The following is a 14460-nucleotide window of genomic DNA, read 5'->3' as shown; positions in this document are numbered from 1 at the left end:
ATCAATACTACAAAAACATTGGAATCAAACTTCAAAGACTACAATTGTTCTATTTTGGTCAAGAAAGAGTAGATTTACTTGATTTATCTCTACTTCTGGAAAAAAAAAAAAAGCTAGATTTTACCTGTGGCAACATGATACAAAAAGAGCAAATTTAAGTATTTTTTAAAGTAATAATAATAACAATGTCAATAGAAGTAAATAATTCAAATCCCTTTGATTATATACATGACAGATTATCATGGAGCCAAAAGAAACATAATATTCTCCCATCTTTATGGGGAGAAGGAAAAGGAAGCAGGGCATGCAATATGATTCAATTCCAGGAGCATTTTATAAGCTCTTGCTAGATGGTCAGTATTCTGCTTGGCTATAGGGAATTAATATTCTACAGAATAAAATATTCCTTTTAGATACAAGATCTCAGAAAATACAATTTTAGTAATAAAGAGTATGCTTCACTTATTCATAGTGTAACAGAAGTTGCAAATTTCTTCTCAATCATGGCCTCTTCAGTAACACTCAAGAACATTCCAATACCATAAAGATAATATCCAAAAAGTAGATCTGTTTGATAAAGTTCTGTAGTTGGCTAAGGATATTGATAACAACTGTTATATAATTTTCAAAAACAACTGTTATATAATTTTCAAAAACAATTAAATGACTAAGAGAAGAAAGATAAGACATGTTCTATTATAGAATTCAAGCAAATGACCCATTTCTACATGGTAAATAATTAGTAATACACCAAAAATGGTTTTAACTGTAATTTTAAATTAACCCAATCATGCTAGACTGTCTATATTTCTTATTGCTACAAATTTAGAGTCATCAATATTTTTGGAGAGGAGGGTTGGGGAGATCTCTAATAATCCACATTTTAAATGAATTTACTAATTGGAGTTTACTAAATTACTAAATTGGTTTACTAATTTAGAGTTTACCAAGTAGAGGAAAAGATTGGTCAACAAAGTCCTGAAAGGGGGTTGATTCAACCTCAGGAACAGCAAAGCCTAATTATATTTCTTTCCCTCATTTTAGAAAAAAATCACCATTGCCTCTTCTTTCCTCTGCTGTCAAAGTAAACTGTGTTCAGTTTATGCTAAAGGTGAGATTAGATTAGATAAAGCATTAATTAAGGCTTGATATAAGCCAGGCACCGGATTTGGTGCTGGGAATAAAAATATAAGCAAGAAGAAAAATACAAGCAGAAACTCTTTGCCATTTTCAGTGGGGCTACACTTTAATGGAGGAAGATAACATATAAAAGGGACATGAAAAACTAGGAAATAAGACAAGGTAGAAAATTCAAGATCATCAAGTGTGAAACCAATTAGAAATAAGCATAACTGATGTGGACATTTCTTCAAATATAAGTTATAAGGAGGAAATTACATATCCAAGGAAAAGGCTATAGGGGTAAATGCATCTCCAACATGAAAGACAGCTGGGACAAAGGTTCAGAAAGTCAGGAAAAAAAGTTTATGACCTTTTTAATTAAATAATTGAGAAAATATATTTTCCCTAGTCTCTTCAGCAATCTGTTGGAAAGGTCTGTATTCCCTTTCCATTAGCAGTGGCAGAATAAGATAAAAAGTACTTGCTTCAGGACTCTTAAGGACATTATTTCATCAGCAAGGGTATCCTCTCTATTAATGTATATTGCAATCCTGCTACAACATCATAGATTATTTTTGAGTTCCTGTGCTCCTAGAATTCTATTGATGAATCTCTCTGAAGTCTCATCCTTGGACAATAGATTAAACAGTCAAACAGTCTATCTATATTCAAAAACTTCACATATTTTCATTACTTTGAGAGCCCAGGGTCAGTTCCACATCACAGTGAGGCACTGGAGAAAGACTCCAATGCAAGATGAAAATATGAGATAGTACTGTGTTTTTCTATAAGAAAATCAATAGCATCTGCTGGGCAATTTATGCAAAGAAAAGCTGTCTTAATCATGGCTTACCCAATTTTTTTTAGATTAATTTAAATTAAATAAATTTGACACAGATGTAAAAAGGAAACATCTGAGAATACCTAAGTATTAATGAAGATAACTAGGAATGAATGTCTGTTGAGTTCATTGTTTAAATTTTCTAGGCAAATCTCTATATGATTACATGGCATTTCAGTTGTTCTTGTCTGCAAATTTCATTATAATAGTCACCATATGTTTCATTGTTCACTCTTGAGAGGAGCACAGCTGGCAAAATATATTACCTTAGTCGTTTCCAAAGTGCTCTATCTACTTAATCTTAAGGTTTTGAATGAAGATGAGTATAATTTTCATAATATATTCTTTTTTTCCTCTGCAGTGCCTTTTAATGTTACTTTTACACAAGGGTGGTACAGGCAATTTCATCAATATGATTGTTATTGCTTAAAAGAAGCACAACTTCATTAACTTTGTAATATTATCTGGGGTTTTGTCCATAGCATCTATTAGCAATTATATTTTGAAAACTAGAAATGTCTATATTTTGTTTCAATTGTAACACTAACTCTAAATGTGTGATAAAAGGATAAAGAAACACTCTTTAGTGAATGAGGCATCACTAATTGGTTAAGATAAAGATAATTACTTATATTTCTAATACTGTTGCATAAAAGACCCATTAGGTCTTTTTTTTTTCAACCAATAAGATTTCTTCATAATTTTTCTTCTGCATTTTACCCATTTAGGAGAAATAAAATTATGTAGGTGTCAGGTAAGTAAATTTTAAAAGTTTAATGAGGAAAAAAAGGGGGGTGTTTGTTTTTATTACCTCTGATGTCACTAAGTTCAGAGTATTTTGAGACAGTTCCTACACTAATAAGGTGAGAAATAAGTGAGCATTATCATATTTGAGAGCCAGACATTTTTAGTGACAGAAGGTACTTTAGAAATCATTTAGTTGGAACATCTATATGGTATACAGTCCTGAAGTCAAGAGGACTTGAGTTCAAATTCAGCCTAACACAACACTTATCCATGTGACCCTGGACAAGTCACTTAATCACAAATGCCTTGCCAAAAAAAAATCATTTAGTCAAAACTTGGTAAAAGTTTTTGTAAAAGAGATTTAGGGACTAGCCACAATTCACATAGCTATAGAGACAAAGCCAGGACTAGAGCTCTTGTCATAATGGACTCCACAACCTCTTATATAATTTTGTCACCTTATTTTTGGATCTGCAGAGACGTTTAAAGAAGTCTGAGGTGTAAGCCCTGTGTTTTACCACCGGTTTTGTACTTGATTCAAAAATCTAAGTGTAATATCATGGTGACATAGAAAAAACACAAAGGTTATATCTCTATAAAACCAGTGGGAGAATGCTTAAGGATTTTATAAAAATCATTAGAAATTAGTCACATTTTAGTATGGAAACCATCTTCAGTGAATCTTTACTCATTCATACCAGGTGAATCTCTAAAAGTTATATGTCAAAAACTACCTTTTAGAAATATAAATTCATCCCCTTTCTACCCTAATAAAATTCATAAGTTGATTGGTAAGATATAGAGAGTGGTTCGTCTGATCTAAGTTTTCATCTATCTTGTCTCTCCCAGATCCCATTAATCTATTTCAAAGATTTTCTTTGAAGTCATCATATCCTTTTGGGGGCATATGTTAAGGAACTTGGAATATGTTTTATCTATTCTTGACTTTTTAGAAATTACTAAGAAACAGAAATAATGGTTGTGGAAATGGTTCCACTAAATTACTGAGCCACACTGATCATACTGAATTTGTACAAAGTTAGATAATAAACTTACTTTTTTAAGATTTAATATTTTATTTTACCCCCAAATACATGAAAACTATCTTTAATATATTTTAAAATGTTGTTCCAAATTCTTTTCCTCCTTTCCCTACTCCTCCCACATTCAGAAAGTAAGCTATTTTATATAGACTATACATGTGCAGTCATGCAAAACAGATTTCCACATTAGTCTTTTGTAAAAGAAAACACAAAAAAGAAGAAAAAGAGAGAGAGAGACAGGGTGAAAGGGAGAGATGAAGAGAGTGAGGAAAGGAAGTAGGGAAGGAGGGAAGGAAGCAAAAAAAGAAGGAAGGAAAGAAGGAAGGAAAGAAGGAAGGAAGGAAGGAAGGAAGAAAGGAAGGAAGGAAGGAAGGAAGGAAGGAAGGAAGGAAGGAAGGAAGGAAGGAAGGAAGGAAGGAAGGAAGGAAGGAAGGAAAGAAGGAAGGAAGGAAAGAAAAATGAGGAAAAAAAAGTATTCTTTGATCTGTATGATGGTACACTTAAGGACAAGGTTTATGTCTTATACATGTTTGTATTTCCTACAATACCAAGCATAATATTTTGCAAATAAGGAATTACAGAGTAAATAATTACCAACTAGTTGATATTGGGGAAGTCAGACACTAGAGAAGATGGTTTTAGATATTTTTGTTTTTGTTTTTCCTTTCTGGGCAGGAAAATTTGTTTTGTGCTAAAGAAATAAGTATTACACTGTCGTTTGTTTCAATGTTACTTTGTCATTTTTTTTAATTTTATAGGTTGCCTTTTCAAGTTCTCATTTAAAATATCTACCTCTCAATTTCTTGACAATCTCTAGTCCTTGAAATTAAAAATTATATATCTTGATTATCATAGTCATCTTTTATATGGGGCTAGATTGTTTTGAATTTTTGAAATGATATACTATACCTATTTTATAATCCCTTGTTTTCCATTGGTAGTAGGAAGAAAAAGTTAGTTAACTAAAGAATTATGTAGCCACATGAATGGAGAATCAAAAACCTGTAACTAATCTTATTTTTTTCTGATTGGTTGAGAATAAGTTTGTGCTTAGAAGAATTAATTGTCCATGGTAGACATCCTAGGTGGATGAATCCCCAAATTAAGCCAAGCATATTCTAAACCCAATATGTCATTCTCATCTGTAAATGTCAAAGAAAAGTGGCAAGGGGCTCTCAGTCTAGATAGGCTTGTCAGTTCATGCTATCCCTGTAGAGTCTTCTTTTTATAATTACGTTAGAAAGTGTAGGGACTGAACAGATTTCCTTTAGTTTTTCTAAATTGACATTTACTCATGTACCTTAGGAAATATATTTCTGGTACTGAGGTATAGAGGGTCACAGTCAGTGGGGAAACTCTGGGTAAGGTATAAGACCCTTCAGCCCAGAGGGAACCTGCTGACAATGTCTGGTTCAGCTCCCCACTTCCCTTAAGGGCTCTTGGACTTCTGGAGAAGTTAGGGGGTGGTGACAACCTATATTGAGATTGAAGCAGAGTGATACTAGGTGGCAAACATGTACAATAGCAAGTTGTTTAGGTGGTCCCATATGAGCAGTGTTGTTTTTGTTACATTATATAAAGGGGAAAGTCCTTAAAATAAGCAGACTCCATTTTTCCACCACCCTCAGGAGTCCTGCCTCATCACTTCTCCACTAGGAAGGTTTATTTTAATCACCCCAGTGTGGGGGCTCTAGAAAGCAGGACACAACACTGAGGATTTTAAGAAAAAGGAAGAAAGAAAAGAAGAGAAAGAGGGAAGTGGGAGCTAAGACCAGTACACCAAAAGAAGGGAATGATAACTAAGAAGCCATCTTTCTTTGATTGAAGAAATGATGCATCATTGGCAGCTTCCTAACAATAGCAGTCCCAAAGTAGAATGGGTTGATTTGGAAGGTAGTGGATTCCTCACATCAAAAGTTTTGAAATAAAAGCTGAATGATCATGTCAGAAATTCTAATTGAATGGGGCAGCTAGGTAGTGCAGTGGATAGAGCACCAGCCCTGAAGTCAGGAGGACATGAGTTCAAATTTGACCTCAGACACTTAACATTTCCTAGCTGTGTGACACTGGGCAAGTCACTTAACTCCAATTGCCTCAGGGAACAAAAATTCTAATTGAGCTGTAATTTAGACTAAATAGCCTCTAAGAAGATAGAATTGGAAGGAAATTTGAATTTACAATATGACAAACCATAGCATTCTGGAAACCAAGTTAGAAGACTCAGTACTTCCAGCTTGGATCAGCACCAAGAAGCATTTTGATTGGGAATAAAATGTAAAAATTCTGCAGTGAAGAAAGTTTTCTTGAATTGGACACAAATGGAAAATCTGGTACCAGAGAAGATGACTACAGGGCAGCGAGCCCTCCGGCCCCTGATTGGAGCCTTTATTTTTCCACAAATAGAAAACTTTGAAATATGTATTAAATTGAACTGCAAGGCTTAAATTTTATTTTGCTTGGATTTTGCTTCTTCTTGTTTTGTTTCAAATTTGAAAATTCATTTTGGTTATGAATGGGGTAGGACATCCTTTAAATAAAGGAAACTTCTTGGTTGGGGTTCAGACTTGTTTGTGTGTATATCTAAATCTCAGAGTGGGAACTCCCTCTATGCAATACAGATAATAGATGATTGTTACATTAGTATTCTTACAAAGTTGTCTAGAGATAGTGAAAGGTTGTGATAGGGATAGTGACTTGCCTATGCTGCTATGTAGAAAAGGCAAGAACCTGAATCCAGATCTTTGTGACTCAAAGGCTAGACTCCTGGCCTTTTGCTACTCCAGTTTACCCAAAAGATTAAGAAAATAGAGGAAAAAACTATTTAAACATTTAAAAAGTAAAATTTTGAAATTTCATGGATTTGCATATTTATTTGTATTGTGTTTCTTAATCCTCATGATACTTTCTCTGAAAATGATTACAGATTATTCTTACTCATCCTTTCTTCAGACTTCATCTCATAAAGAACTAGAATGTCTGTAGTCATTCTCCTATCTCTCAGCATAACAAACAAACCTTAGACATCTACAATTCATCCATGCTGGTACTTTTTCCTTGGATTATAGTGAAGAGTTTTTCATTACTGCTTAAAGAGTACTTTATTAAACCTTTTTTTTGAAGATGAAACAAAAAACCTATTGCAGTATAAACTCATTTGAGAACTGAAGAGAATGCTAAAGTTTCCAAAATAAGTATATGCCCATAGCTTAAAAGATTTGTTAAATAAACCTAATGGAAATAAAGCATATTTACCAGATATGGGTGCTTATAACTCCTTACCTTGGGTTCTTAGGAAATTGATATACTATCAGAAAATAGAAGCCAATCTTTCCACTTTTATCTCACACTTCTCCTGTTGTTGAACCCTTCAGCCAAAATGATCAACTTGACATTGTTCAAACACATGCTAAAATCTTTCCCTTTTCGTTGCTTTTACTTATAATGTACCCTATTCCTGAAACGTTTTACCTCTTAAATGTTCCTGTTGTGATGTCCCTTGTTCAAGGTCAAACTCCTGCCTGAGGAAATCATTGATCCCTGACACTAAAAGTGTCTGCATTTTGGGAGTCTCCAGTACACTTAACATTATCCGGATTTTCTTTTCTTTTTTAATTCTCTTTTTTTTTTTCTTTTATTTCCCATCCCCATTCACCTTGGATAGATGCCCAATCTAAAGGAATGTAAATTTTGATCACTGAAACCTCTGAGGATATCTAAGGATTTTCCAGCTTGTACTAAGCCTTAAACTCAAAACACTTTGTCTCTGATTGACCAACAACAGATCCCTTTGTTAGGGCTCTGATTGCCTCAGAGTGAATGTAAATAACAATTGTTTCTGTTTTGGCCACAAATCTAGATTGATTTTTTTTTCCCCTGCCTCATTTCTTACCTAGTCTTGATCACTGATTAGGTATTGCCTCAGTCAAACTGAGACTTGTTAAAGTCTTTAACAGGTAAAGTCTCCCACTGAGTCCAGGACTATCTCTAGTCATCCTGATCTTTATCTCACCCCTGGATCCAGATGGCTCTGGAGGAGAAAGTGATGCTGGTAACTTGGCACAGCCCCTCCTCACTTAAATCCAATTCTTTTGTACCTCACTGAATCACTCCATAGTATTGAGAATGAAGGACAAACAACAATACTTATACTATTTATAGTATAATTATGGTAATGGGTATAAATATTTTACCTGTGTATGGGTATAGATATCTTACCTGTGTATAGTGCAGTTACTGATGTATAAAGATATCTTATTTTCTCAAGGTAGACCATAATCTCTATGAACTCATGAATTGTATTTTATTAATATTTTATCCCTTACAATGCAAAATTTTCCATAAGATGGAAATTTAGTAAATAGATTTCAAGAGTTAGGGATGGGAATGGAGGTAAAAATAATAATAATAATAATAATGAAAAATGCATCCCTCTTTTTGACAGAATGGAAGAGAACTATAGAGATAGAGTTATATACATTAAAGTCACTCTATCAGTTGTTTTGTTTATCAGTTTTTCTTTATTACAAGAGAAGGTTCAATTCAGAGGATTAAGGAGGGGATGAGGGTACATAATGATACAGAAGTGATTGTTATAAAAAACAAAAAATATCAATAAACCTTATATTTTTTAAAAGGGGAGGAGTATCTGATAGGTAACAGTGAAAATGGGCTGTATCTGTATAAAATTAAGCCTAGACAAAATTCTTTTTAAAACATTTGCAATGCTGTTACAACTAAACGAAGTACCATTTTTCAGTTGCCTCATTTGCATGTTATAGTTGCTGTAAAATTATGCAGAGCAGATTCTAATGCGGGAAAAGATCCACGTCTATATTAACTTTGGTGGGGTTTTTTCATTATTTTTTTTCTCCAGCTGTATCATACACAAGTTATAAAAAGACACCACCACCAGTACCCCCTCGGACGACCTCCAAGCCTTTGATTTCTGTCACTGCCCAGAGCAGCACGGAATCTACCCAGGATGCCTACCATGACAGCCGGACTCAGAGGATCCCTCCATGGCCACAAGATGGTCGAGGCTTGTACAATTCCACAGATAGCCTGGACAGTAACAAGGCCATGAATCTTGCCCTGGAAACAGCGGCTGCTCAGCGCCATGCCTCTGAGAGCCAGAGCAGCTCAGTTCGAACAAGCGACAAAGCTGTCCTAGTGACAAAAGCTGAGGAGTTCCTCAAAAGCCGGCGTTCCTCAATAGGAATTCAGGTAGCCTATCATTAACATCTGTTTTTGATGAATTGCTTACCTTGGCTCTGTAAATAGCACCAAATGAGTCAGCCAACTTTACTGATTCCTATAATCTCACAAATAATCCTGGGTGTATATAACATTCATGCTAATTCACACCATGGTAAAGTGATATGAAACAAGTGTTCACCTAGCATGCTGAGTGTAAAATAAATGAGTACATCTCAATAAGGCCTAAGATTAAGATGACATGGCAGACCAACAAGTAAATGGGTTACAAGTATCTTTCTCTTCATGTCTTTCAAATTGGTGACTTCTGAATTTTTCTTTTTGGTAGATTATGACTGCTTAGAGATTCTGGATATTAGTGATTTGAGAGGGCATAATAAGATTGGCTCTTTTGTGATTTTATTTTTAAGCAGTTAGCTTTATAAGCTGATCACCAATAAAAGAGGCCTGAGATAATCTTTGATTATTAAGGGTCATATTACTGAATAATAACTAGATGAGAAAGTGATTCTAAAACAATTATGCTATAATTATAAAATGAAAGCAAAACTCTAGCAAATTTGTTATCCAGCAATCCCAACAAATGAGGACTTTGGGCCACTAATATGGCTAAGACCCAATGACTACAAATAATTAATATCCTGAAGTGATCACAAATATTTAAATTGACACTATTCAAAGTTATAATTATGTAAAATATGGTCATTGGCTCCTGTCCCACAGAAATATGTGTGCAAATTTAAATAGGGTAAATTCATTAAGGGATTCAATATTGATATTAATCAGGACTTGGCTATATAAATGTATATTTACAAGTTTTAGGATATACCTATTTATACTTCAATTAATAGGATCTAAGAGATCTAGAGCTAAAGGGGATAGCAGAAGTCATCTAGTTCAACATCCCATTAAATGGAAAGAGGGGCAGCTTTAGAAGTCAGAAGAACAGCGTTCAAACTCTACCTCTAATACTTACTACCTTTTTGGACTTGGTTAAATTGACTTAATAGCATAGAGCCTCATTTTCTTCATATGTAAAATGAGAAAGTCAGACTAGCTGATCCCTGGGGACCCTTCCAATTTTCGATCTAGGATCCTATGAACTGAATTCTGTTGTATCATACAGTTGAAGAATTTACACACAATCCAGGTAAGTTGAAAATTGCTATTCAAATATAAATTTGTTGCTGAGCTTCTTCAAAAGCTAAGGACTCATTATCTTTGAGTCTACTCAATGTGCATCCTTTTCAGATCACAACTTGTTCCTGCTTTCTAATCTTATTAAATCCTCATTCTTATCCTTCTATAAATCCTTCATACAGAAACTTCCCAACATACCAAAGGTCTTTCTCTAAAGCTTCATGGATCTTGGCTACCAAAGCAAGTTAGACATTGTCCATCTATCATCTCTCATTTTTACTAAGTGTACAATAGCATCTTCAGACAAGCAAAGAAAAAAGTTACCCAAGGTCCACTGAGTCACTGTTCAATAGTCTATGAGGATATTACTTCATTATATTCAAAGTAAGAAATCCTACAGAACTGAGTCATACATTTGTGTTGTTCTGAAATAAGGAGGTAGAAAAGATTTGCACAGGGTACAAAGACCCTGTGCAAATCTATACTGCCTTATGTATGTGTGTGTGTGTGTATGTGCAAGCTCACATATAATAGGGTGCATGGAGTATATATTATACAAGTACATGTATAATAAATGCACATATGTATGTATATATACATATCCTATTATACAGACATATATGTGTATATGATTATTTCCAAAGAACAATGTAGCCAGCTTCTACTATTTCCAAATAGATCATATTAATTTCATTTTATCCCAGACAAATCTTAGATTTTATCTATATACACAAGTTTGTTGATAAGATTCTAAGTTAGCACAACTCAAACTGGCTTTTTCTTCTTATCTTCCTAAGTAGCCTGTATCCGGCAGAAAGTATTTTGAATTACTATATAAACTGGAAATGCTGCAAATTGAGAGAGAAAATAAAGACAGAAAAACAGAGACAGAGAGAACAGCTTAGCTTAAAATAGTGTTTTACATTATTAAAGGAGGAACTAATTGTATAGTAGTAGATTGGACACTGAATTGGAGATCTGAGTTCAAGTCCTATTTCTACCTATACAATCTTGTACAACTTGGGCAAGCCACATATTCACTGTGATCCATAGGTTCTTCTTTAGCAAAATAAAAAGGTTTAGAGTAGCTAGAAAGAACTTTCATTATGCACTGATGGTCAGGGGATTAATACTTGATCAATAAAGATATTGCAGGGGATGGCTATTCTAGCCCTGGGTGCAAGACTGAGTTAACATTTGGTAACTCCACCAGTTCTTGATCACAGTTCCAGGGCAGAGAGGAGTGCTTAGAATTGCAAGAGAATAAGGACCTCAGTTTCAAGTTGAATTTTCAGAGAAGAGAGTTGTGGTCAAGAGACCAGAGCATAGAGAAGTACAGCAGTGACCATATCTTTCCTCAGATTACACCATCTTGGAAGTACAGAAAATGTACAGACCTCCAGAATGAGCTATCAAGGCAAAAGAGCTTGAAATTTGGGACAGAGACTTCCCACCCCATTCCAATCCCCCATTCCCCAGAAATAGGAAAAGCTGCTCAAGTAACATAAAGTCAAAAGTCAAGAAATTGGATGGAAAATTAACAAACAATAAAGCAAAAAAAGAACCTGACCACAAAAGACTATTAATGTGATTAGGAATTTAGAGATTAAAAAGAAGACAATGATGTGAAAATATATTTTAAAAACAAAAGCATGAAAGAAAAATGCCAATTAGACACAAGCCCAACAATAAGTATTCCTTGAAGGACTACAGAGAAAGAATTTGTTTTAAAAGATCAACCAAATAATTGTTAAAACAGCAGTGATAAAATTTAGAAGAAGTCTAGAGTTCAAGAGCAAAGATAATGAATTCTATTTTAAATATATGGAGTTTAAGATGCCATTGGGACACCTAGTTTAACACATCCAAAAGGAAATCCATGGGACAAGATTGGAGCCCAAGCGTGAAACAAAAACAGGTTATATAGATTTGAGAGTCATAAAATCATAGATATAAATCTAATGATCTCATTTTACAGATAAGAAAAATAAAGTCAGAGAGGCTGAGTTGCTCAAGTTCACAAAACTGGTATTAGAGTTGGAATTTGAACTCAGATACCGTGACTTTGACAACTAGATGGCATAATGATGCCAGACTTTAAATCAGGAAAACTCATTTTACCAAGTTCAAATCTGGACTCAGAGGAGGCAGAGCCAAGATGGGAGAACTCATCCAACCTCTCTCCCAAACCACTCCAAATTCCTTTAAATAATGATTCTAAACAAATCTGGCCTTAGACACTTATTAGCTGCGGGACTCTGGGCTAGTTATTAAGCTTGTTTTACTCAGTTTTTCAAGTGGAGCTGGAGAAGGAAATGGAAAACCCTCCAGTATCCTCACTAAGAAAACCCCAAATGAGGTCACAGGCATGACAGAAAAGAATAAACAACAACTCTGACTCCAAATCCAGCATATTTTCCACTGTAGAATGCAGTATCATCTGCTTAGAGAAGATAATTGGACTCATGGGAACTCATGAGATCATTAAGTGAGAGATTATAGAGAGAAAAGAGAAAATGTGGTAGATATCCACAGTTAGAGGACATGACATGGATTTGTTGTTGTTCAGCAGTTTCAGTCACATCTGACTCTTCATGACCCCATTTTAAGATTTTGTAAACAGAGATACTGTAGTATTATCGTTTGCTTCTCTAGCTCATTTTATAAATGAGTAAACTGATGCAAATGAGAATTAAATGACTTGTCCAGAGTCACACAACTAGTAAATGTCTAAGGGCACATTTGAACTCAGGTCCTCTTGACTCTTGGGCCAGTGTTATAGCCATTATTTCTACTTGCTTATGATATGGATAATGAACCTTTAAAAGAAGAAGAAGAAAGAGGAGGAGGAGGAGGAGGAGGAGAGGAAGAGGAAAGAGCAGAGTGGAAAACACTTGGATAGGAGAGGATGGTCAACATTATCAAATGTTGCAGTAGTGAAGGATTATAAGGACTGGGTGGGGTCATCAGATTTAGTAAGAGATCACAGTAATGTTGAGGAGAGCTGTTTCAGTTAAGTGATGAGATAAAAAAAACAAAGGGCTTAATATAAAGTGAAAAGAGAAAGTAGAGATAGTGAATGTAGATGAATGAATTTGTCTCGGGAAGGAAATAAAAGTATGCTATCCATAAACACTTGAGAGGTCCTGAAAAATGTTGGTATTTACTCTGTTTACATAGCTTTTTCATGATATATAAATATCATATTACTAATTATTATGATATATACCACATAGAATTAATTCCAAGATTTAGAACAGAAGTAGAAATTGAAGCCAGTAGGTTCTCCAGAGCTTGTACCTCCTTCATAATAGAACATGTTCTTTAATTGTAAGAATTTTCATTGTCATTTTTCAATCATGTCTAACTCTTTGTGAATCCATTTGGGACTTTCTTGGCAAAGAGACTAGAATGGTTTGCCATTTTCTTCTCTAGTTCATTTTATAAATGAGGAATCTAAGACAAACAGAGTTAAGTGATTTGTCTAGGATCACACAGTTAGGAAGAGTCTAAGGCCAGATTGTACCTCAGGAAGATGAGTCTACCTGACTCCTAGCCTAGTGCTCTGTCTACTGCACTACTTAGCTGCCTGGAATTACTAAAACAAATAAACAAACAAACAAAAACAGTAATTAGATGGTCTACAGGTAAAATTGCTGTGACCAAGATTAGCCAATAAGTTAGTCAAATAGCATTTATCAAGGACTTATTATGTGTCAGGGTATATGAGGTCTTCAAGGGAGAACTAGTACCTCTGGTGTAAAGGCTACCAAGCTTTTTCAAGCTCCTCATCTGTTTTAGTGTCCACCTGCCACACAGCTCTCATTTGTAGCTCTATAAAGCTTCAGCTTTTGTAGTGGCCACACCACAGTAAACCATCTAAAGCTAAACCAGGTTGAGGATAATCTATAGATTTCAAACCTGTGGTGAGTTAGGAGGACATCTACCCCAAGTATATGAAGATTTCCCTGGTGGGATAGGCAGATATGAGTATTTTGTTTGGACAAGCTATAAAGGTGGTAGCAGCAGATGCAATAGAGTGCTTAAAGTCTTGTCAGAACAAAGATGCCAAAGTCATTTATTTCATCCAGAGCCACCACCAATCCATCTTGAATTTTGTCTTGTCACTGGGCTCCAATGACTCTGGAAGAGTCAGTGAGCTTGATGATTTTGTTCAACTCTGTCTCACTTAAATCCAATCTACTCACAAGTCAAAATATATCACTCATGATGTCATTTTGGTTGTCTTTGAGCAAGAAAAACAAACAACAAACCATGTGCCATTAAGGTGCTGGTAATACAGAGACAAGCTAAAAGAAAAATAGTCTTTCTGAATGTGAATCAAAGCATCAT

At 34.8% G+C, this 14460-nt stretch overlaps 1 protein-coding gene across 1 annotated transcript in view; it reads left to right on the top strand.

The window, feature by feature from the left end:
- The window catches only part of DLGAP2 (DLG associated protein 2), a 733602-nt gene that overhangs the window by 670592 nt on the left and 48550 nt on the right, over window positions 1–14460 (top strand). The window contains exon 8 of the mRNA XM_031949182.1: window positions 8627–8976. Within this exon, the coding sequence (XP_031805042.1) occupies window positions 8627–8976 (350 nt within the window). The remainder of the gene's footprint in view (window positions 1–8626; window positions 8977–14460) is intronic.

This window comes from Sarcophilus harrisii, chromosome 2 (assembly GCF_902635505.1).
Source record: "Sarcophilus harrisii chromosome 2, mSarHar1.11, whole genome shotgun sequence".
Lineage (NCBI taxonomy): Eukaryota > Metazoa > Chordata > Mammalia > Dasyuromorphia > Dasyuridae > Sarcophilus > Sarcophilus harrisii.
Note: the sequence above shows the minus strand (reverse complement) of the source record. Positions and strands in the feature narration are given on the sequence as shown.